Source organism: Leuresthes tenuis, unplaced genomic scaffold, assembly GCF_036924035.1.
Source record: "Leuresthes tenuis unplaced genomic scaffold, fLeuTen1.0.hap1 SCAF_20, whole genome shotgun sequence".
NCBI classification, from domain to species: Eukaryota; Metazoa; Chordata; class Actinopteri; order Atheriniformes; family Atherinopsidae; genus Leuresthes; species Leuresthes tenuis.
In genome coordinates, this window is record NW_027325374.1 from 13,048,040 (window position 1) to 13,070,323 (window position 22,284).

General features: G+C 38.7%; 1 protein-coding gene across 1 annotated transcript in view; it reads left to right on the forward strand.

Moving 5' to 3' along the window:
- Nucleotides 1–9,684: 9,684 nt before the first annotated feature.
- ngfrb (nerve growth factor receptor b) overlaps nt 9,685–22,284 on the forward strand; it is a 34,262-nt gene continuing 21,662 nt past the window's right edge. Inside the window, exons 1-3 of the mRNA XM_072373409.1 lie at nt 9,685–10,046; nt 13,549–13,690; nt 21,151–21,507. Coding sequence (XP_072229510.1) covers nt 9,993–10,046; nt 13,549–13,690; nt 21,151–21,507 — 553 coding nt within the window. The 5' untranslated portion in view covers nt 9,685–9,992. The remainder of the gene's footprint in view (nt 10,047–13,548; nt 13,691–21,150; nt 21,508–22,284) is intronic.

Consider the following 22,284-nt stretch of genomic DNA (forward strand, 5'->3'; position numbering starts at 1 on the left):
CGGTGGCTTTTCTCTGGTCTGCTGGTTTCATAACATCGTTTTCAATGAGTCGCACCAGTAAGCCTCGCACTGCGGTGTTGCTTGTGTTAGAAATTTTACCTGCGATTTAACACACTCTATATACCCACACTCACATCCTCACAGGTGTTTGATAGAAAATTGTGTCAGAAAAGACAGATGCGTTTGGAGATATCACATGTATGCACAGGCTACCTTGCCACATATTACCAGTAAATGTTTAAGAAATGGTGTTTTTCTGGAGCTGTTGCATGTTTCCCTAAACCTTAAAATGATTGTTTTATCTTAAAGAGATGATAACAATTTAACTCAAAGAAAAGTAATGAAAGGGACTGCTGGTGTCCCTGGGGCTAACTTTATCTACTCACTGCTGGGTGTTTTGCCTCCAGCCCTATCAAACAATTGGCCATGTATTAGTTATGTCATAAGCAAAGTAAAGCAACAAAACCTGCTTTTTTATAAATTTTGATAAACTTGTCTGATTTAGTCAAGGCTGAGGTGCCCTTGAGTAAGGCACCGTACCCCCATGCTCCCCGGGCGCTCTAATTGGCTGCCCACCGCTCCAGTGTATGGCATCTGTCTGAGTGTGTGACCCTGTCCATGTGTGTGTTCAACAGATGCCGACATGGATGGGTTAAATGCGGAGGATAAATTTTGTGTATTTCATGTATCTACATGACAAATAAAGTCTTAACTCTTAACTTAACTTAACTCAAAACAGTATTTATAAGGGCCAGGACTCAAAGGCTCCGACACCGTTGATCTAACCCCCTATTTATCTGGACAGGAAGTGGATAGAAGCTGTCCAGAGCAGTAAAGATTATGTCAGTCATCCACATCCGACTCAAGCAAAAGGGTTATCCTTTTGCTTGAGGATGACCCCCACCATTATTAACGTGACTTTAGTTGGTCTTCTGGGGGAAAAAAACATATAACAAAGCAGACAACCTGTTTTGCCTCCATCCCTCATTTGGTTTGTTTATGAAGACAATGGTGGTCATATAAACAGCACAGTGAAACAATTAACCTTTTAAGACTTTTTGTAACATGTCGAAGACATTCGCCCTGCAAGATATGATCAGCCTCTGGTTATTGATTAGAATTAATTCATTAATGCGAAAGTTATTCCAAACGGGTATGAACAAAATGCACGAATACTGCTAAACGAATGAGAATTGAGATTTTTGAGATTGGAACAGAGGAGTTGGATGTGTTGCTGGCATGGCTGCTCTGTCCGTACTGGGTGCAAGGTTGTTTTGACATTAGTTGTGAGTGTATTAACATTAGTTATTATCTACTCACCATATCTACAATAGCTACAAATTCCCAGTTTCATTCACAAAGTATTTCAGATGTATACAATGTATCCAAAGTATACATTTTAATAGTGCATTCAGTTGTTTAAATCAACAATTCTACAAACAATGTGATCAAATAAATCTTTAAAAAAAAAACTTTAAGATGAATTACACCCATAGTGGTTGTAAATTAAAAGGGTTCATATGCTACGAAAATGCCTCCCAATGCCTAAAACTGTGCATTATGGAGAATGGAGACAGAGGTGAGGAAAACTTATACTAAAATGATGCCTCTGAAGCAACCATGTTCTTCATGCCAGGCAGCTGTTACTGGCAAGGCAGCGTAACAGTCAATGTGAAAGTCTCCACTGACGCCAAGCCTGGGTGAAAGAGGCCTGAGATGACTTATTGTTGTGAAGAGATGCTGAATAAATGCCACCGAATTGATTTTTAAAAAGGGAAGTTAACTTGGTTAGGATCAGGCTTGGTCTTAGGCACCACAGGCAGTCAGATGACAAAACATTTATCTCATTTATAGTGACACTGAGTTGCAGCTTAGCAGACGGGAGACTGAAGACAACAGACATCAAGTGATCAGCAAGGCAGAGACACCTACTGAAGGTGTACTGCAGGTGGTTGCGACACTGACATTGTGGTCAGTGCTGTTTTGTTCCTTTTTCATCGTCATCCTAATTGCTTAAATAGTCTAAATGCCTCTGGAATGTGAGGTGAAACGTCTTTAAGAACCAAGAAAAGAAGTCCAGTTGTCCAGAATTAACACCCAATAAATACCATTGAAATGATTTATAAAGTGATAAAGTTTTACAGTAAAAAGATGAGGAAGACTTGTGCAGTTGCAGGATAATTCAGCTCAGCAGGTGGCAGTATTGTTGTATATATCCAAGCATGGTTCACAGAGGCAAAATCTTTGCGCTTTAGGTCCATTAAAAAGCAATGGATTCTCTCCAGGCTGCAGTTTCCCAGGTTTGAAAGACATAAAATATCCAGAAACTCAGTATAATGCAGTGTAACTGATTTTATGTCTTAAAACAGATCAGAACCTTCACCAATATATTTAAAAACAAAAAGGTTAGACACTGAAAGTAAAACGCTTATTTAAGTACACCTATGTTTTTTTGTCTGTTTTTGCAGTATTTTTCACATCTGCCTTTCCCCCAGCTTCTGATGACAGATTGATGACATCCTCCTGGACACGAATGACAGCAGTGTTGCACAAATCTGTGGACAGATCTGCCATTTTTTTCAAAGATTCACATTTGCAAATTTCTGTTGGAGGTCTGCTGTTGCTCTGCTTTCACATTTAAGAAAATCAGAAGGTGTTCACGTTGAATGGCATGCTTGACCATAGTTTTCCCTCTTTTCTCGCTTCCAAACTCTTGTGTGAATTTTGCCGCTTGTTTGGGTTCACTGTCATGCCGGACAATTCCTCCCCCTGACCAACCTGATGGAGTGATTATTCTTTCAGTACTTGAGGATATAAACTAGTGCCATTACATATCACCTTCCCCACATACACAGACAGAAAGTCCATGCAAAACACAATGGACCCCCATGTAATCCAAACAAATTCAATATGCTTACAAATGTTGATAATGCTTCTTTTCATCCTTTGCCAAAGTTTGCAATTTAATGCATTAGGCTTCCTTATAAACACGGATGACAGAGGCTAACTTGCCTTACATCATCATCGTGTCAGTTTCCAGCGAAACAATTACCAGTCTGTTCCTAAATGCAAGCTTGTGTAAAATTCATTGCATCATTTATGGGAACAGATGCAGTAATGCCCTCTGTGATGTGGCTCTTGCTCTGTGTACTATCCAGTTCTGCACCATCACTAGCTACTAACTATGATTCAGTAGCCTGATCTTGCTCTGTTCTCTCTTGTGAAACCATATCATTGATACAAATATGGCAAAAACTGGAAGAGTCTGTTTTTATAACCATGGTCAGATAATGATACAATGGTATAACAGAACGATACATTTAAAATACATTTCAAAACTATGCAGAGTTTGCAGGCTAAGTTTCTCATTTTTCTTGTCAAATCCTTTGTATATAACAGGCAGGTTGTATATAGAAGCAGATTCTACATTTGATGTTTAAAAAGAAAACTTATAAAAGCTCTAATTGTATGTTTTAACGTTCCCAGAATTTACAGTAAAGCTGCACAACATAAACAGTCCCCTTCCTCTGTGACTTTACTGTGTGAATTCATCAGGTTACGTTTGTGCCTCTAAGCATATCATCTGCTGGATCACTGTGTTGCTTGCATAATGGGCTGCATTGACAGTCATCAGCCTGAGGCTCCTTTTTACCCCAGTGTTTTAGACAGAACTGTGTCTGCTCAAATCTAATCAATACAAAGGCCAGTTTACTGCCCTCCACCCCCTCAAAAATTTTCCCCCAGTGTTTGCTCTATAAACAGGAAAATGAATAATGCTGTTATTAATGATTATGTGGACTGATCAAACATGTTGAAAAAGTCAAAATGTAAATGCACAGACATCGGTGTGCAGTCTGCACACAGACAGAATATCGTGTGTGCTGGCACATATATAGCTTAACCATGACTCAGACATTGTGGAACTCTTCTTATCTTTGTCTGGGTTCAGGCCAGGATATAGTTGTAGGGTCAAGTTTGTCAGTGAAGGAGATGCATTCACTCAGTCTGAGTTTTGCACAGCTGTGAGTAAGGCTAATCAAAGTATTCATTCATAGCATTCATTAAGCCTTCAGAGAAACATCTGAGAACCTTTATCTGCTACGGCCGTAAGGAGAGAAACAGTTCAAATAAAAGCCTTTTTTAAGCCATAACATTTAACTAAAGTAAATATGTAATGTAATGTATTAAAAGTGCAAGATTTTTAGAATATAAGAATAGTGATTAAGTACTTGAATAGATGAAATGTGATTTCCGCAACCATTGGTAAACACATGTACAGATTACTGAAGGGACTTAACAGGCCCAGGGGCCCAATAGGTCAAGCTTCCGCTTGTCTTTTCCCAGTAATGCATTGTAACATGTTTCACAGAAAGAGACATGCAGTTTCTTTAAAGAAGGGAAAAGGGATAAATAATATCACCTCTAGAGACAAGGTGGCAATGAAGAGATGTAAAAACACCAAAAATGTGACAACTAATCATCAGAAAAGGAATTCAGAATGAACAAAAGCCACGAGGCACTGAAACATGATCCAAATTCAATTCAAAAGCACTAGTGATTGTGCTGTTCACAAAAGACATGCAAGATACATCAAAATAGGACATGAAATTAGTTTTGAATCAGAAAGTAAACAACATGAAACACAGAATAATTAAAATTGGATGGAAACTTCCTGATAAAAGACACAAAAAGAACAGATTAACGAAAAGAAACAATTTCTAAAAAAAAGAATGATTAAAACAAGAATACGCCAACTAAAACAAAGTTTAAACCAACCGCAAAGAGCTGTATGATAGTGATGACCATCTTTAAAACAGAGAGCTGGAGGCCTAAGCCTGAGTGGCTATAGTTGCTTATCCTTGGTTAAATGAAAAGGGGAAATTAACAGCGTAGTTTTTTCACCCCATATCCAGAGTTGTCTATTTTAAATCAGTTTTATTTGTCAGACTCTAATCCTCAACAAGGGAAAAACAAAGCCTTTCATAATGAAATATTTATAACTTTATCTACGCAACCTGGCAGCCAGTGAACAGAGGATGGAAGGTGGATGTACAGCAAAGAGAAAAGAGGATAGACAGATCAGATCAATACACAGCAGATGAGGGATTCCCAGGGGAAGAAGCTGGGTTTGTTGCCATCTGGCCTCTCTGAGTTTAATCTTTGCCTCGGTACAGCAGGCCCACAATGAAATTAACAATATCTGCACTAACTCACCGGCTTTAACCCTTATTGCACATAATGGTGATGTTTTGTTGAACTCAAATTCATACACACATGTTGCTCATACACAATATAATTGGGGCTGCCGGCACAGCAGCACACTAAACATAACATGATATCACTCTCACGCCAGTTATTGCTGTGAGTGCTCTCTCTCAGTAATTCAAAGGGCTTCCTCGGCTCGTCATATGATGCCTCTACGTCTGTTACAGTACATTAGGAGGAGAGTTTGCAAGAAAACTGTGGATCGCATTGCCGGTGCTGTTTGTTCTCCTCTGTTGCTGTCAATGCAGTAGTGACAGGTGGGCTCCGGTTCTCAGGTCAGAGATGGTTAGAGGGAATACATGATTCATTTGCAGAGAACACAAAGATTCGTGGGTGTAAATTTGCATTAATTCATAAAATGTAAACAGAAATACAAGATGACATAGATATAACCACAAAATTTAGATTGAGACATATATAGAGATAAACAGACTTGCCTTTATTTTACTATCGTTGTGGGGAGTGTTTATTACAGTAATGCATTTCATACATCATTCCACAATCTTCCCCAAATCAGTCTTGACTTAAGTTTAATCCTGACTTGTGCTGTCAAGCAATTATATATTTTTTATCAAGGTTAATCAAGAGTCTGATCAGTTACTGTAAATCAATCTTATTTCCTAATCTGTAATTATTGTAAATATGTAAATATTCTCAAATCAAATATCTTTTTAAACCTCTACCAGTTGAGCCTTCCCTCTAAGAGGGTAGTGTGGTTTTGACCTTCTTTGGGAAGCTGGATTCATTAGAGAAATGGGTCCTGAGAGAGGTGCTGAAATGAATCATTATCAGCCACAAATAGTCCAGATGGGCCTGGTTTCAGAACAACTGTGATCTAAATCTTGCTCACAGTCACAGCTAACACAGTGTAGTCAATAATCAGCTATTGTGTTTCTGGAAATATTCTAGCGATTAATATGATACCAACCGAATCTAATAGCAAATCGGGAAACAGTTGCGTCATGTTTTAATTTGTGCTTCTGAACACAAAAATATCTCCATTGAGTGATACGGTGTTACAGCATCTTGTGAAATAGTCCCATTTTGGCTGTTGGGTCTCATTTGATAAGCCACAAAATCCGCAGTTTGAGGATGGAGGCGACGGAGAGTGGTGTTAAAAACCCAACTGCCAGGTGAGAAACTGAAGTTCAAGTGTCATCCTGACCACTGCTGTCTTTAAGTTACTTTACTCAAAAACCCAGTTCGCATTCAGTCACAGATGCTTTCAGGTTTACAACATTACCTCAAATGTTGTTTTTGCATTCAGTTGCTGTTTTTCTTGCTCTTTCACACTCTGTTTTGTCTCTGGTTTCCATGTTACAAACTACTTAGCTCTGGTTACGTATTAAGAAGAGCATGATTTAAGTAAAAAAAAATTCATGGCTTACATTTAAAGTGACCCTGCAATAACACATTCAATTCAGCTAGTTTAAGTTTTATTTACATAGCACCAAATCACAACAAATGTCATCTCAAGGCACCATAAAGATTCAGTCCAATTCAAGCCAATTATAATCCAATTAAATCAAACTGATTTAATTTCCTACATATCATGGCAGTTTCAAAGACAAAAACAAACAAACAAACAAAGTTGGCTATCTAAGCAAACCAATAGATTGCATCAAATTTTCTCTTCGATTCAATCCCCTTACCTGAGCATGACGCAGAGGAGCAACATTGGAGAGGAAATTATAAAGAAACCGCCAGATTCAAGGCAGGCTGTCATCTGCCTCGATCATCTAGGGGTTGAGAGGACAGGAGAGAGGAGTCAACAAGCACTATAATATCAAGCACAGGATACCTGCCTGATACTGTCATATGTACATATGCTCCCTAAAGAGAGCAGAGGAAAGTTGCCCCCAGAAGTATATTGCAGCATAACAATGGGATGTTTCAGGGTCCCCTGAACGATCCCTAACTGTAAGGTTTATCAAAAGGTAAAGTTTTAAGGCTATCTTAAAGGTAGAGAGAATGTTCGCTTCCTGAACTCATACTAACAGCTGGTTCCACAATAGAGGGCCCTGATAACAGAAGGCTCCCCCATTTTTCCAAACTCTAGGAACCTGCAATTTGAGAAGTGATCTGTTGGGAAAATGTCAAACAATAAGCTCATTGGGTTATGAGGAAGATTGGCCTCAGTAGTTTTATATGTGAGGAGAAGAAATGAAAATACGACTGGATACTACATCCCACATCATCAGCTAAACACACAAAACATGCAGGACACACGAAACAGAAGTCCTATTGGGATTTATTATTTTGACAGCAGTCATCAGGACAAATATAGTTTTCTGTTTTGATTTTCCATGAAACCGAGCTATAAAGGCAGATGTCAGTGGTACTTTGTTTTGTGGTTGGCTGGTTTTAATATCACCAGCTGTATGTACTCTGGTTAAAACTAAACTCACTGATTTGTTATAGCGCTTAGATAAACACAAACTGTTTTCGATCATTTAATCTTCACTTGCATTAATGGTGATGATCTCTTAGTTGTCTTAAAATCTTAAAATCAAGCTTTGATCATACAAAGGCCATCTAAATTTGAGGGATCCAGCTCTTGGGTTCCCAGTAATCACAGTGGTCTGCCAGTTTTTGGACCCCATAAATATAGTAAAACAAGCCCATTTTTTTCTTTCTTTTTCTTTTGCCACCTGGAACAGGATCCTTTTCTAGAAACCTGAGATAAGACAGTGAATGTCTCTTGGACCACCCATCCTCTCTCTGCGCACTGGGAACAGATGGTCAGTGAAAGAACTTGTGGGTACATGCTCATCTGTGATTGCAGACTGTATCAACGTATGTCTGATGAAGTTTTGTTCTTACATCTTTGTTTCACCCATGGGTTTTCATTTCCGGTGGACTGCTGAATGCATGAAGGCTTTGTTTGAAAATTGAAATAGATTTACAGATGGTTCCTTGGTAGACCCCATTTTATGTCAGGTTATTACAGCTTAAAACAGATTGTGGCAAAAATGGAAGACAGATACACTGAAGTTAATAACTAGTACCAAATCATCAAAAAGGAACTCTTCAAATGCTTAGAGGATCACCGGCACAGTTTTTGTCTATTCTGTTCATCTTTTTTTGACCATGACTATCAGCTTTGACTTTTTATTCCCATAGATGTTTAAAACTTAGACTCGATAGAAACACACCAGTGAAAATGATTTACTCACAGTATCATACTGAATGAGCATAATGGAGTTATTTCCCATCTTTAGCAGCCAGCAGAAAGGTCATTCAGTAATTTCTTTTTTTTTTTAAGGAACACTTTCTCAGGGGGTTTGGTTTTCCTAATGTCATCTCTGCATAAAAAAAACAACATTTCACTGATTGATTTCAGGTGGGATGTGAACTGACTCTCACATGCTGAAAATTAGATTTATCTATCCTGGCCCACATTAGTGACTCAGGAATGTATTTCCTTTCGCTCTTTGTGTCTTTCATTTTCTGTCCGTCTCTTTGTCTCATTGCATTCATGCATTATTTATCCACCAATCGCAGCACTGCTTCTTTTTTCTCCTCCTCTGTTGCCCCCATGCCCTCCAGTGCCGTTAGTCCTGACATGGTTTGTGCATTGTACAGTCGCATCAGTGTGATTTATGAGGTAAATCCATCTCTGTTGTACTGTAAAAAAACTTTTCAAACACTATGCAAACAGTCTCTTTGATTGTGTGCAGCACATTGCAGAGGGTGAGTGGTGTGGTCATGATTAGAACTCAGAGCAGAATATGATGAACAGGCAAACATTTTGCCTTTGGTGTCATCTGCCTCCAGCACTAGGTTGCCTTGGTTATCTTTAGTAGGAACAGCTCTGCTCTAATTCATAAATAACATGCAATATGAGCAGCAAACAGGCCAGATTACTGTTATGATAAAGATATATGTTTATTATAACAACCAAAAAAGGAAAACCAAAAAACTGTTGTTTTTGGAGTTATGGGGGTAGGGGTTCAGGAACAAAAACATCCCTGGCTGTTCACCTGATTTTGCAAAATGTCAGCGAACGTATACCTGCGTGGATCTCAGGTTTCTTGGTTAAAGGTGCATTCATACATTCAGTCCTCAGGGGGGAAGTGTTGCTGAGCTCTGCTGTGGCCTCTGTCTTCAGGCAGAGACAAAACAAGGTCAACCAGGCAAACGCAGACAGAATACTTACGCTTTGCTCTTCATTCACTTCTAGGGAGCAGAAAGTTGGAGAATATTTCAGTTCTCTCAGTCAGAGCAGACAACATGACAAATGATTTGAAATTTTCGTAATCTGTCTGGTGATAAAAAAAAAAACTGGTTTGTCAAACGAAACAATAATATCCTGAAGCATAATTTAAGGTAATTAAGATAGAAGCTCTTGTGCGTGTGTGCGCCATGTGGGCGTGGATAGGAGATGACTGCTTTCCTGAAGCTTGTTGAGCTGAGCGCTTCTGCCGTATGAGCTCGGTGCAAGACATGCGCACACAGACCAAAACCCTATGGGTCAGTTTGATCTGCGTCGAGTGTACGCATAGATTGTGTGTGTCGTCAGTGTTTATGGACTGACTTATTTTCACTTGTCAGCGACTTGACACTTGGAGAGTTTCTTCCTCTCTCTCTCGGCCGTTCTTTCACAACAAAACTATAAATAATTGCAAAAAGACGCAGCGATGACAGCAGTGATTATTTCACCTCGAAGTCACTGAGACCCGCATCCTCCTGCGTTGCATCCGATTGTTGACCCCCCCACTGGAGAGATGCAAAGAAGACACAGGATGAAGTCCGTTTTTATAGCAGTGTTACTTGGAGTGGTGAGTAGCCTCTTTTATAATCACTTCGCGAAATGTTTGCCATCAACTTTGCGCACCTGTACAGCCCAATAAGAGCACTTTGATAAGTGGCGTGAGTTTGTGAGAAAGTTTTTACCTTCTAACCTGTCGCGATCTTTAGTTTTTTACATGAATATTCCTAAACAGATCACTGCAAAAGTGTAATATTTCCCTACATCTCCACTGTCTACGACCTTCACATACTTTATGGTACTTGGTGTTGGCTCTATTAGGTTTAGTTGCTGGTAAAGATATCTCACACCTGCGCCTGTCCTGTCCTCTGCCCTGGCTTGACAATGTAAAGCAGAACAGATGTATGCTGCTGCCATTCAGGTTGATACTTTATAGCTTCTGTCTCAGTTACATTTGTCCCAGACAGACAGCAGGACAATAACTGACGCAGTGGGCACCATGGAGGAGCTCAATCACGGAAGAAAGAGATTGGGAAATTTCTGATTTACTGAGTTTGTGAAAGTTGGCCCAATATCACAAATCCCTCATTTGTCACTAGGGGATTTTTTTTTTTTTATAGAGAACCACATGACTTCCTATTCACACTAAGAACACTAACCAAACAAACACTCAAGAGTCAAAACACAACCACACCATTCACACACATAGGGAGTAACAGCATGACCACATGAGAAGGATGAAAAACAACTATTAAGATTATTAACACAAAGGATAATAATCCTTTGTGTACCAGAGGATACCAAAAACTCTTGAGAGTTTCCGTTTATAATCTCTCTGATTTATTTTGAGGTCACAAAGGCCCAGGAAGGAAATGCTTTTTCCGTAATCTGACGGCAGGCGGTCAGTCATGTCATGAGCTTGTCAAGGTCCAGGTTTAGGGACAGGCTGCATCCCTGATACATGACAGCTGCTCCAACTGATGGGTATGCATCCTCTGCTGGCTCAGCACATACAATATTGATAGACCACCAGCCCCCCCCCCCCCCCCAGCTCCTCCTCCTCACTCTTCCACTCCTATCTTCTCTTTATGCCTCTCTGCCTCTTCTTCTCACATCTTAAGAGGTGAGGATTCAGTTCTGTTGGTCATCAAGTTCTTGCCACCAGCGTGTCCAGTGCTGTTCAGGATCCATGTCCGGTTTAGAATTAGGCCAATGTGTAATGGCTTAACAAGCGCTGACAGCTGAGGTCCAGAGGTTAACTGTCTCCAATTTAAAATGTTGCAAAGCTGTAGTAAGACTATCTTAAGCTCTGAAGTTGTACGTCCAGATGCTTCTGCAGATGTGTGTGTTAATCAAACCTGTTATTCAAACTTCAGGGAAATTGGCTGTCAAAAGTTGAGGAGTGTAGCTCTTTAAAAAAAACAGTTACACGAATTGTGTCAAGCTACAACTTGCTAAGCTCTGCATCTGCATAAAGTTTTCTTGTAATTTCACACACTGTTTGCTAAAATCTCGATAGCCTCTAATTCACCAGTTTGCACAATTTAGCAGACATTAGTGGCGCACATTAATCTCAGGTTTGGTTTTTGAGTTGGTGCGGGGCTGCACCCACACCTGGAGCAAAAAAAAAGGGTCAAGGAAAAAATAAGCAGATGCCAAGCGCTGGAGCTTGGAGTCTTTTCAAAAGTGACATTTTAGAACAGGTTTGTTCACATGAAAGGTTTGTTGAGGCATTTGTGAGAATGTGTCGATGGGCGTGTGCAGCGCGTAAGGGGAAGCAGGAGAGGGATGAACGTGTGTAGTGACGGCTTTTAGCCACGCTTATATGAATACTTGTTGTGTAATATGAGCATAAGAAAAAGTATGTGCTGCTGTGTTGAGGACAACACTGGAGGAAAGTGACGAAAAATATTCCCACAGAGAGATTTTTTTTTTTTTACATGTGATCAGTTCTAGCTGATGAACATGAGCTGACTTTGTTTCCTAAAAGTCTTCCTCATTTAATTAAGATGCAGAATGTTTACAAATGATGGTGCGCAAAACATCTTAAGAAAATCTGTGAACACACACAGAACAGAGGATTGAATACCAGTCTTAAAGGTGAATGGGCCATGACACAAGGGTGATCATGGGCGAAAGGGAATGTGTGTGTACACGTTCATGTGCACACGCACACACAAAGACATAAAATGTCAGCTGACTCAGAGGTGCCTGAGGGAACATTTGATGTTTTGTAAAACTTCCATTTCTTGTCAGCAGCATTCCTGGCACACCTGAACCCTGACGATTTATGTCGAGCATACCACCTTTGCACAAATGCACTCATCAGTATACTGTACCAACATGTGTGTGCACATCCTCACACGTTGCGAAAGTGTACGTTTCATTCTAACATATGATGTGCCTCAAAGAACTCAGTTCAGAAAAAGCTGACTCATTTGTTACTCACTGTATGACATATTTTTTTCTTTGTCTGACTCCCAATCATACATGCTGTTCTGAAACAAAACCATCTCCTGTATCTAAATAGAAATAAAAAGAGGCCTACACTTTGTCAGAGCACAATAGTTGCTTTTATCAAGGTTTGCTTTGGAGATGATGGTGTGCAAAATATGAAAGATAAAAGCAGACTGGTGCGAGAAAGATTTAGTGTGATATAATGTAAGAGGACACGTCTTCTCAAAACTTTCTCTTAAATATGGGCACGACCAGGCTCAGGCATGGGTGTGTATATTCTCATGCATTTATGCATTAGCAGAGGCTTGCACAAACAAATTTACCTGTCAACAGCCAAGATAAAGCACTCAACCAGTTGCGCTTTAAACAATGTTTGAAGATAGGAACAGCTTAACTCTAGCTTTGTCTAGATGTTGTGATTAATGCATCTCCGGTTTGTACTTGTAAATGAACAAGTATAAACTAGTGTTTGCATGAAATCTATGCTCTCCTGTAGTGAAAATTGTGGTTTCTCAATGTTTTTGGCATGTGAACCTTTAATCTAAGCCACGTCCCTTTGTGACCTCATGTTACAAGTCCCATGCGTCCACGTGTTGAGTGATTTTTTGCCTCTGCAGGTTGTATTCAGAAGACAGATCAGGATAACCAATTATGCATTTCACGAGAGCCAAGAAAATCCAGGCGGAACCTGGGAAATTCATTTTGTTTTCCCATGTTCTGACCCTCTTGGCTGGGAATCACTGATTTGTGGTTCCAAAATAAATCCAAGAAGATTAAAAAAATAAGAGCGTAAGAGAAAAAAGGCTTTTGTTTATTTTCCCTTTCTTTCCATTCCCTCTACTTACGAAACACCGCCTCCCCCCACTCCTCCTCCACCCCCCCCCCCCCCCCCCCCCCGCCACTATTAGCTTCTAAAATAGTTTTGAATGAAGGAAATTTACTGTATTTTCACTACTCACGTCACACAATGCTAAATAATTCTTCGACTGAGACATTATGCAAAGTTTGGGAATTTGCAGATAAATAGAGAACTTTTGCGTGTTTCTGTATTTATAATTTGACGTTTTTTTCTGGATGTAAATGTTGCTATGCATGACCTCTCTGTTGACCGGCAGGTTGGGGCTCTGGCCAATATGGAGAATTGTATATCTAAACAGTATACGACCAATGGAGAATGCTGCAAGCAGTGTCCACCCGGCGAGGGCGTCGTCAAACCCTGTGGAGCCACTCAGACTACATGTGTTCAGTGCCTTGACAGTGAGTATTGCGAAATGGTAATTCGATTGTATATATGGCTGCAAACACTGGCTGTATACTAGAAAAATATGTAAATTAAAAGTTGTGACAGGGGCATGTTTGCTACATTCATGGGTCACCTCTTCTTTTAACAACACTTGGAACTGAGGAAACCAGAAAAAAAGTAAAATATATATATGTGTGTGTGTGTTGCACTATGTTCAATAAAATGTAGAGTTTAAATGCTTTGCAAAACATTACTTTTAGTTGTATTTTGCATTTTCACTGCCGCTTTCAAATAGTCCAAAATACTATTGTGTGACACCATAACATCTTTTTTAATTTGTTAAACAGCACAGTGTCTTTTTGGTTTCTGGTAGTACAGGCTTTTTGAGAAGTAATCTGTTGCACCATAATGCAAACATGATAACTGAGTGCACAGCAGAGACAGCTAGGGATGCCATTAGTTTTACAAGTTTTTGGAAGATACATTCAAATGAATCTGATGGCTGTCGATCCAGATAGTCTGTCCTTACTGAATAAAGTAAAAAAGTTAGAGGATTACCAAAGGTATTTGCATGCACTACATGAGCTGCAGTCGAAATTGGTTGATGCATTACCAAACATAACAAGCCACATTATTAAAAAAAAAACTTGCAGAATTTATACTTAATATAAAGACTGATTCTGTTGCATATTTGAAAGTAAACAAAATGCCAGACATAACTGTTCTCAAGCACAGCTTCCCCTCTCTTGGCCTTTACCATGTAGGGAGATAGACTGCATCAGACTGAAAGACAGCATGAGGACAGTGATACAAGGGTGGGACCAGCTCCAGATGTTGCAGATAAAAAAAATCTACAACAACAAAAAACTGCAGTTAGAGCATCAGATAAATCATATTATAGACCCTAATGATATAAAGCATAGAAGATTCAAATCTGGTACTGTAAACATGAGAAGTAACAGAAGTTTTCAAACTAGTAGTTAAGGTTGTCTCTGAGGTGAATTAATGCTTGAACATAGGGCAGTATAACTTAATATGTAGGTCAAAGATTTGCTTGAGCCTGTAAAGATCAGGATTTGTCCACGGACAGTTTCTCATAGTTTTCCTTGTACGAGTTCCCTGGCCATCCTGAGTCCAGGCCAGGAAGTAGCTGTCAACCTCTCTGGATCAGTGAATGATAGCAATCCATGAACGAAGGAGTCCCACAGTCAGAAAATTATGTGGTCTATAGGTCATGAGAGAAGTCGTAAAGAATGTGGAGATGGAAAAATTATTCATTCATATGTGTTGGACTTCAGTGGAATTATGTGAGTTATATACCCCTGATATATTACCAGATAACACTGAACTACTTACCATAGATCATTTTCTCATCTGTTTGTATAAAAGCTAACATTTTAGGCTCCAAATGACTTATTAGAGATGTCTCAGATGGTTCTGGCTTTCTGTTGCACAACAGGGAGGTTTTCAATGGTGATAATTATCATTCTACTTGTTTTGCTCAGACATGAACAGACAGTGACAGACCATGTGCACTCAATCATGGACATGAAGAAATACAAAATAAATAACTCTCCATCAGATAACATTATTTTGCTATTTTGAGAAAACGTCAGGCATATAGATTAGATCTGTAAAACAAGCATGTAAATAACTTCTTTGCTTTGGTTATGACTGTAGGACACTTACATTTTGGCTGAATATTTCCTACGATAAACCAACGTTTGGTTCCTTTGGTACCCACTTGAACCAGAAATTGCCCAGCATTAACAGCAAACTGATTAAAAAGCTTCTACCCTTTGATCCATGGCCCCAAACATAAGAAATGCTGTTTTATAATCTGTTTTATATAACTGTTGAGGGTCAACGACACTGACACAGCTCACCCCAACAAAGAGAGTAGGGAAGTGTAACCTGAACATGAAACTAACACATTTGGAATGGGGAAACAGCCTTAAATTTAGTTCATGCTTCCTCCAGATGTGAATGCTTTATATAAATCAAATGCAAAATTATATACATAACTCTACAGTGAGTGATGTCCACAACAGATGCAAACAATCTCCTCCCAGTCATATTCAAATATTATTTTGAACAGATGAAATTGACTTAATTGGCGAATTGGTGGAGGAAAATTTTTAAGAAAGTGTGCTGTGACTATGGTCATGTCATGTCTCTGAATCTGTTACCAGACAGAAATGAACCTCTTTATTGCAAGGAAGCATACATTAGCCTTCATGAGCCTATTAGACAGAAGCTGATCTTGCATGACAGGAAGATTCCCTGCATCCCAACACATGTCTGCAGGACATAGGAGATTCTTTACAGTCTAAAACTTGAAAAGCTCAGATTCACTTTCACTTTCAGGCTCGTCATATTTATTCTGGTATACCATGAATGGAGCACCTTTAGCTTATCCCTGGTAGTAACTCCCTTAGCTTATCCCTGGACCTGTGATAAAACTTAAAAACTTTTCATCTTCCTTTCCAGAGGCACTTCACTGCTTACACACATATTCTCAACTTATTTTGAGATATATAAATGTAAAGGTTTGCCTGATATTGTTGCCAGTGTTAGCAAATATTTAACAAATCTGAACCACTTCACCAGTGTTGTTTTAGCAACTTTTTTTCTAAACTATAACAAATCAAAAACATACTTATATAGGTGCCTTTGACCTGTAATCTATTTTTGTTCACTCCTTAAATCTTAAAAAAAAAAAGAATTAGAGGCCGAGAGTATTTTAGTTTGAGCGTTCTTTCTTTCTAAAACTCACTCAACATTAACTTCCACCCACTGAGATGCCTTTCCATGTGTTGTTTCATGCATGTCGCAAAGTTGATAGCATCGGTTTTCACACAGGATCAGTGCTTCATTTAATACAGACAGTAACAGGGACCTGGCTGAAGTGCTAAAAACGAAGGCCAGCTGAAACACATAGAGGCGTTCGGATGAATGAGCAGATAAGTGGAGATGAAACAGAACCTGTACAGTTGTACAGCTGGAATGGAGACATGGCAAACTTCTTAGCGAGTTAGTGGTTCATGCACACACACACGTACAAACATGTCCAGAAAAAAAACTCCCACGTGCGCACACACCACATGCTGCATAGTGTTCAGAGCAGATTAAGTAAGGAGTCCTTATATGGGTGGAGAAACAAAGGGAGGGATTCTTTGTAAAACCAGCAGCAAAAGTACTGTTATTCTATGATTTATTGAGGAAGGAGAAAACCCCCCCTCCTCCATCTGCCTCCATCGCCTCCCCCTCCACCCACCTCTCTCTCCATGCTGCAGCCAGTGTTATTAATGTATTGACTTGCATTATTGATGCATGGCATTATGATAATGGCTCTGAGAGCACTCATGGGGGTAGCAAGGGCAGTCTGAGTGTGTGTGTCTGTTTAAAGAGAGGGAGGGTGTTGTAAGAGATTATGGGGATTGGGTGAGGGGATAGCAGTACATAACTGGACACCAACAGGCACACATAGTGAGAAGGCCTGTTGGTGTCCACCCCTGAAACATAATTAAACAAAAATAAGAGGAGCCCAAATTTGACACCGTCAATTTAAGACAGAACTGCTCACTTGGATTCATCTGCTACTCAAATGACAGGGTGCTTTCTTTTCTTTCTGTCTGTCTATGTCTTTGCTCAGTGTCTATCTCTCCCCATCTCCATTTTAATCTTTGTATCATCAGAGCATTCACTGTGGTTGGTGGGCTTCTGAGTTAAAACTTGATATGCTGTGAGACACTGAGCTGTAAAGAGTCTACCAGGAGACTGCATACCAATAGCCTCCCGTCTCCAACCTCAACTCAGTCTGGAGTTGAAAATAAAATTTGACCTATGGTTATCTGTAACAATCTATAAAACAACTCAATGATCCTTGTTTAGCAAATGTCTAGAAAATTGTGTAGTTTAAGGTGTTAAAAAAGTGAAAATTGGCTGATTACCACTGAATAACACTATGTTATTGAATAACTTTAGGTTTTAGTAAATTTGAAGCTAACTTTTAGGGTCTGAACAATTCTTATGACCATTTGTCTTGATATTTTACAGACAAAACAGCCTACTTATAGTTAAAGTAATAGTATTTACTATACTAGCCACTCTTGATTAGTTTAGTCAGTCATATAATCTTTTGTATATATATGTACATATAAGCTTATGCTAAAGTACTGGCTTATACTTTGATGTTCAGAAAGATAATTTGTCTCAGACTATACACCACCGCTACTGTTCTTGCAATCTTCTATTTGTAATACTCCTGTCTCTTTAAGATCCCCTCCCCTAAAAGCCTGATCAGATTGCTTGACCCTGATCGGTCAACTGATTTGCTCAAAATTTGTAGAGTGCAAAGCAGCTGCTCAATCTTTGTTTGAGGCGTATCTATCTAGGTAGTCATTATACAAATGTGTTGCACAATGGCATAGATGAGTTAAGAAACAAAGACCTACATTACATACAAAGTGGAATATCAAATTTTCAGAGCTTTTACACATACAAAAAGCTATACTTTTAAGGAAAAGAGAAAATCCAAAGAGCATAAAACCCCATTTTGGTGATTTAGTTTAGCTTTTTGGGGCCAGAGATAACCATTTTTTAAAGTTTTGATTAATTAGAAATATATATTTTCTTGATTAGTCAACTTATTGAGTTATCAATACATAGAAACATGTTAAATTTTACCAACATACATTCTCAACACCCTACAGTATGGTATTAGATTGATTTAGTACAACATTAATGTTAATTGTCAAATGACAGTTTGAATAAGAATTTATATGGTACGCCATATGACAGAGATTTTAAAGTAATATTTTCAGCCTATCCTGATCTTCGCTATGAGTTATACACACACACACACCCACACACACACACACACAGACCAACACACACACACACACAAGCACGCACAAACTGCTTCTACAAATGGGTCTGTTGCATAATTTAGTGCATTTCCCAGTTCTCTATGTAGCTGAAATACAATTCCATAAAACATGCAGTATTGATTGCATCCTTTGCAGATATATCTGTCCTATGAAATCGTGCACATATCCAAAACATATGTGATATAATTATGTTTATCATATTAAAAAAAAAAAGTGCTTCAATCCCTTCAAGAAACTGTTGCAGTTCATTTATATTCCAGGAACCTCTTCCTGCTCCTAGTGACCTCATTGCAGTGGCATTTTCCTTTAGGGTATATGTAAACTAAATGACTATGTGAAGTTTTTATGATCCTAACTCTAAAAAAGGTAGGAATCTGTGAAAACTATAAATAAAAACAGAGTGAGAGAGCAGGGACCGACCACAGCAGGATCAGCATATGCCACTACAGTAAGAGCAGCATACTATTGGCTACTTTTACACTACATGGGTCGAAACATTGCATTGCGTTCTGAAGCCAAGAGCTAACGGAATGTGTTAATGCTAGCCACCGGTAGCTGCACTAAAATTTGCTGCTTAACATTTTGATTGTCTTCCTAGAACGTTTGGAGGAAATTATTCTCCTTGGATGTCTCAAAATTGAAATGGCTTGTCTCTTTTTCTGCCTGAAATGCAGGACTTGACAAATAGTAAAAAAGTATGAACAGAATTCATAGCTGAACCTTAAGTTGATCATTCTAAACAGTAAACATGTCAGGGACAATTTGTAATGCAGTATTTACTATGTCATGAAGAAAATATTAGCTTGTCTTGAATTTAATGACAGTAACAGTAAAGGTCAGTAACATGACTGGATATAAAAAGATCACCATCAAGAGGCAGAGTCTCATACTAGTAAAGATGAACAGAGGTTCAGCAATCTGCCAAAAAACAAACAAATAGCTGCATCTACTTTTTGTTACTTTTAATCAAATTGTAAAAACTTTGAATATTCTATCATCCACACTACATAATATATTAAGGAACGATTCAGATAATCTGTATGTCTGTGCTCAAGGAATGTGCAAAAGTCAGAATTGGATACCCATGACTGTTGGGAAATCAGGCGGTGCTTCATAAAAAACAGGCACAATTCTCTCATGGAAATAACTGTTTGCTCAGGAACACCTCCAGAAATCATTGTCTGTGAACAAAGTACACTGATGCTCCACAAATGCAGGTTAAAGCTCTATCATGCAAAGTAGAAACCATACGCGAACATGATCAAGAAAGGCTGGTGTCTTCTGTGCACTAAAAAGCTAATTTCAAAGACAGAAGCAAAGTGGAAAACTCTTCTGTGGTCTGACAAATCAAAAATTCAAATCAAAGCTATGGATGTTCTTTCCTTTGGACTAAAGAGAAAAGAGACTATTTTCCTTGCTATAAGTGCATAGTTCAAAAACTTGCATCTCTGATGGCATGGGGGTGTATTAGTGCCTATGAAACTGGCAGCTTGCACATCTAAAAAGATATATAAAGGTTTTAGAGCAACATATTCACCCATGCAGATGACTTTTTTTTTCAGAGGTAGCCCTCTATATTGAAACAATTTCAACAAGACAGTGGTAAACTGCACACTGCATCTATGGCAAAAATAATGGCTTCGTAGTAGAAGCCTGCCAGCAAGACCTAGGACTGTTGAGGAGCTAGAATCCTATAAAAGAAATGCAAACTAAATGCGACAAGATCTCTCTCCCAAAGGTCCAGCAGCTGGTCTCCTCGGTTCCCAGATGTTTATAGACTGTCGTTGAAAGAGGAGTGGATGCACACAGTGGTAAACATGTCCCTGTACCAACTTTTTTTAGACGTCAAATTTAAGATGAGCTGAAAAGTTTCAAGAAATTCAGTTTCAGAAATTCCCTATTGCAAATAGAATATTGGTTTATGAGATTCTGATTTTATTTAGATTTTAGAGTGTCAATTTTTCTGATATTGGGGACTTAAAAACTATATATATTCAAATTTGTTCTTCCAAAGTATATAAAAAAACTGAAAATATTGTAAAGCACTTTAGGAAATGTTCAAATGAAGATAACATTTTCCAAATAAAGATAAGTTATGTCATTTGGTTTCAAAATGATCATTGAAAAGTAGAATTTTTCTTTAAAAATCAAGTTTTATAAGCAAGCACCGCTTGATGTGGCTACTTGCAAGAAGATATTATTTCATGTATATTTTAGCAACTTTGCCTTTACTGAAAAGGCACCATTGAGATAAGATGATACAAGATCCTTATTCACTATGAGAGAGAGCAGAATTAATTTCTGTTGAATTATGTTTATGGTATAATAGGGAAAAAAGGCACCATGACGCAGGACTTGGTTGGCTGCATCTATTTGTCTTTTTATTATTTTTACTGTTTAAAACTGAAATCGGAAATTTTTTTCTTTCATGAATGTGGTTGTTTTCATTTTTTGTTTTGTTTTTAAGAAGAGATACAAGTATGAATCAGACTGATAATGGGACATTTCTGTCCTTATGGATGCTAAAGAAGAAAATATCAAATCTTTCTGTCCAAGTTAAATGTTCATTTTTTTTCTTACAGGTGAAACCTTTTCTGAAAACTTCAGTCACACAGAGAAATGTCAGCCCTGTACACAATGTGAAGGCCTGCATCGCATGGAGACACCGTGCACTGACTCCAATGACGCTACTTGTGTGTGCAACTATGGCTTCTACCTTAATGAGATCTCGCAGAAGTGTGAACCCTGCACTAAATGTCCAGAAGGTCGGGGCATGTTGTACAGCTGTGAGCCTGACCGTGATACAGTGTGTGAGGAGTGCACCGGGGACACTTACTCAGACCAGGAAAGTTCTCGAGAGCCCTGCATCCCGTGCACCACCTGTGATGATGAAGGGGTGTTACAGACCTGCACCCCTGTCAGTGATACGGTTTGTCAAGGTAAGACAATTAGCTGAATTTCATGGTAGAATAAAAGTGTTCTTGCATTTACTGTCTATTTAAGTCTCTGATATACCATTTCTTATAATACTTACTGCTGAGCTGACATGTTCCCTCTTTTACACTGTAGTTGGCTTCTACAGCATAATTTTATGCTATATGCATAACAGAATTTCTGTAAAATAGATGCTAGCAATATAATAGTTTTGTGTTCAAGCCAAAGTTTAACATTTTGATATTGGGACAAGTTCGATATAAGGATCAATATTACTCTCTTATATTACTCTCAGAGAATATATATATATGTATGTATATATATATATATATAGAGAGAGAATATCACTCTAGAAACACAACATACACAACACAGGAGCAGCTAATCGAAGAAGGCATGCAATTAATGTTTAATGAGTTCAAAGATCATATCTATTCAAATTGCTCTTAGTGAATTCCCAGGTAAGACACTCCAACTATATGCAATAACTTCAGAGCTAAAGAATCAAGTTAGCTTCTCTGCCAACATTGCCAGAACTAAAGTAAATTATCTGGTGCATCCAATAACAAGAGAACTCTACCCCCTTGCCACACTGTATCCAAATTAAATGAAAAATTAGGCTGAGGCTAAGAAAGCCTAAGCACAGGTGACAAGTGCTACAAGCCTGACTCTCTTGTTATATACAGACGACACTGAGAAATGCAGCAATGTTCTCAGTACACTCAACATCCATCATTAAAAGATAGAAATAGATTATACGGCGACAACCACACTACAGTTTT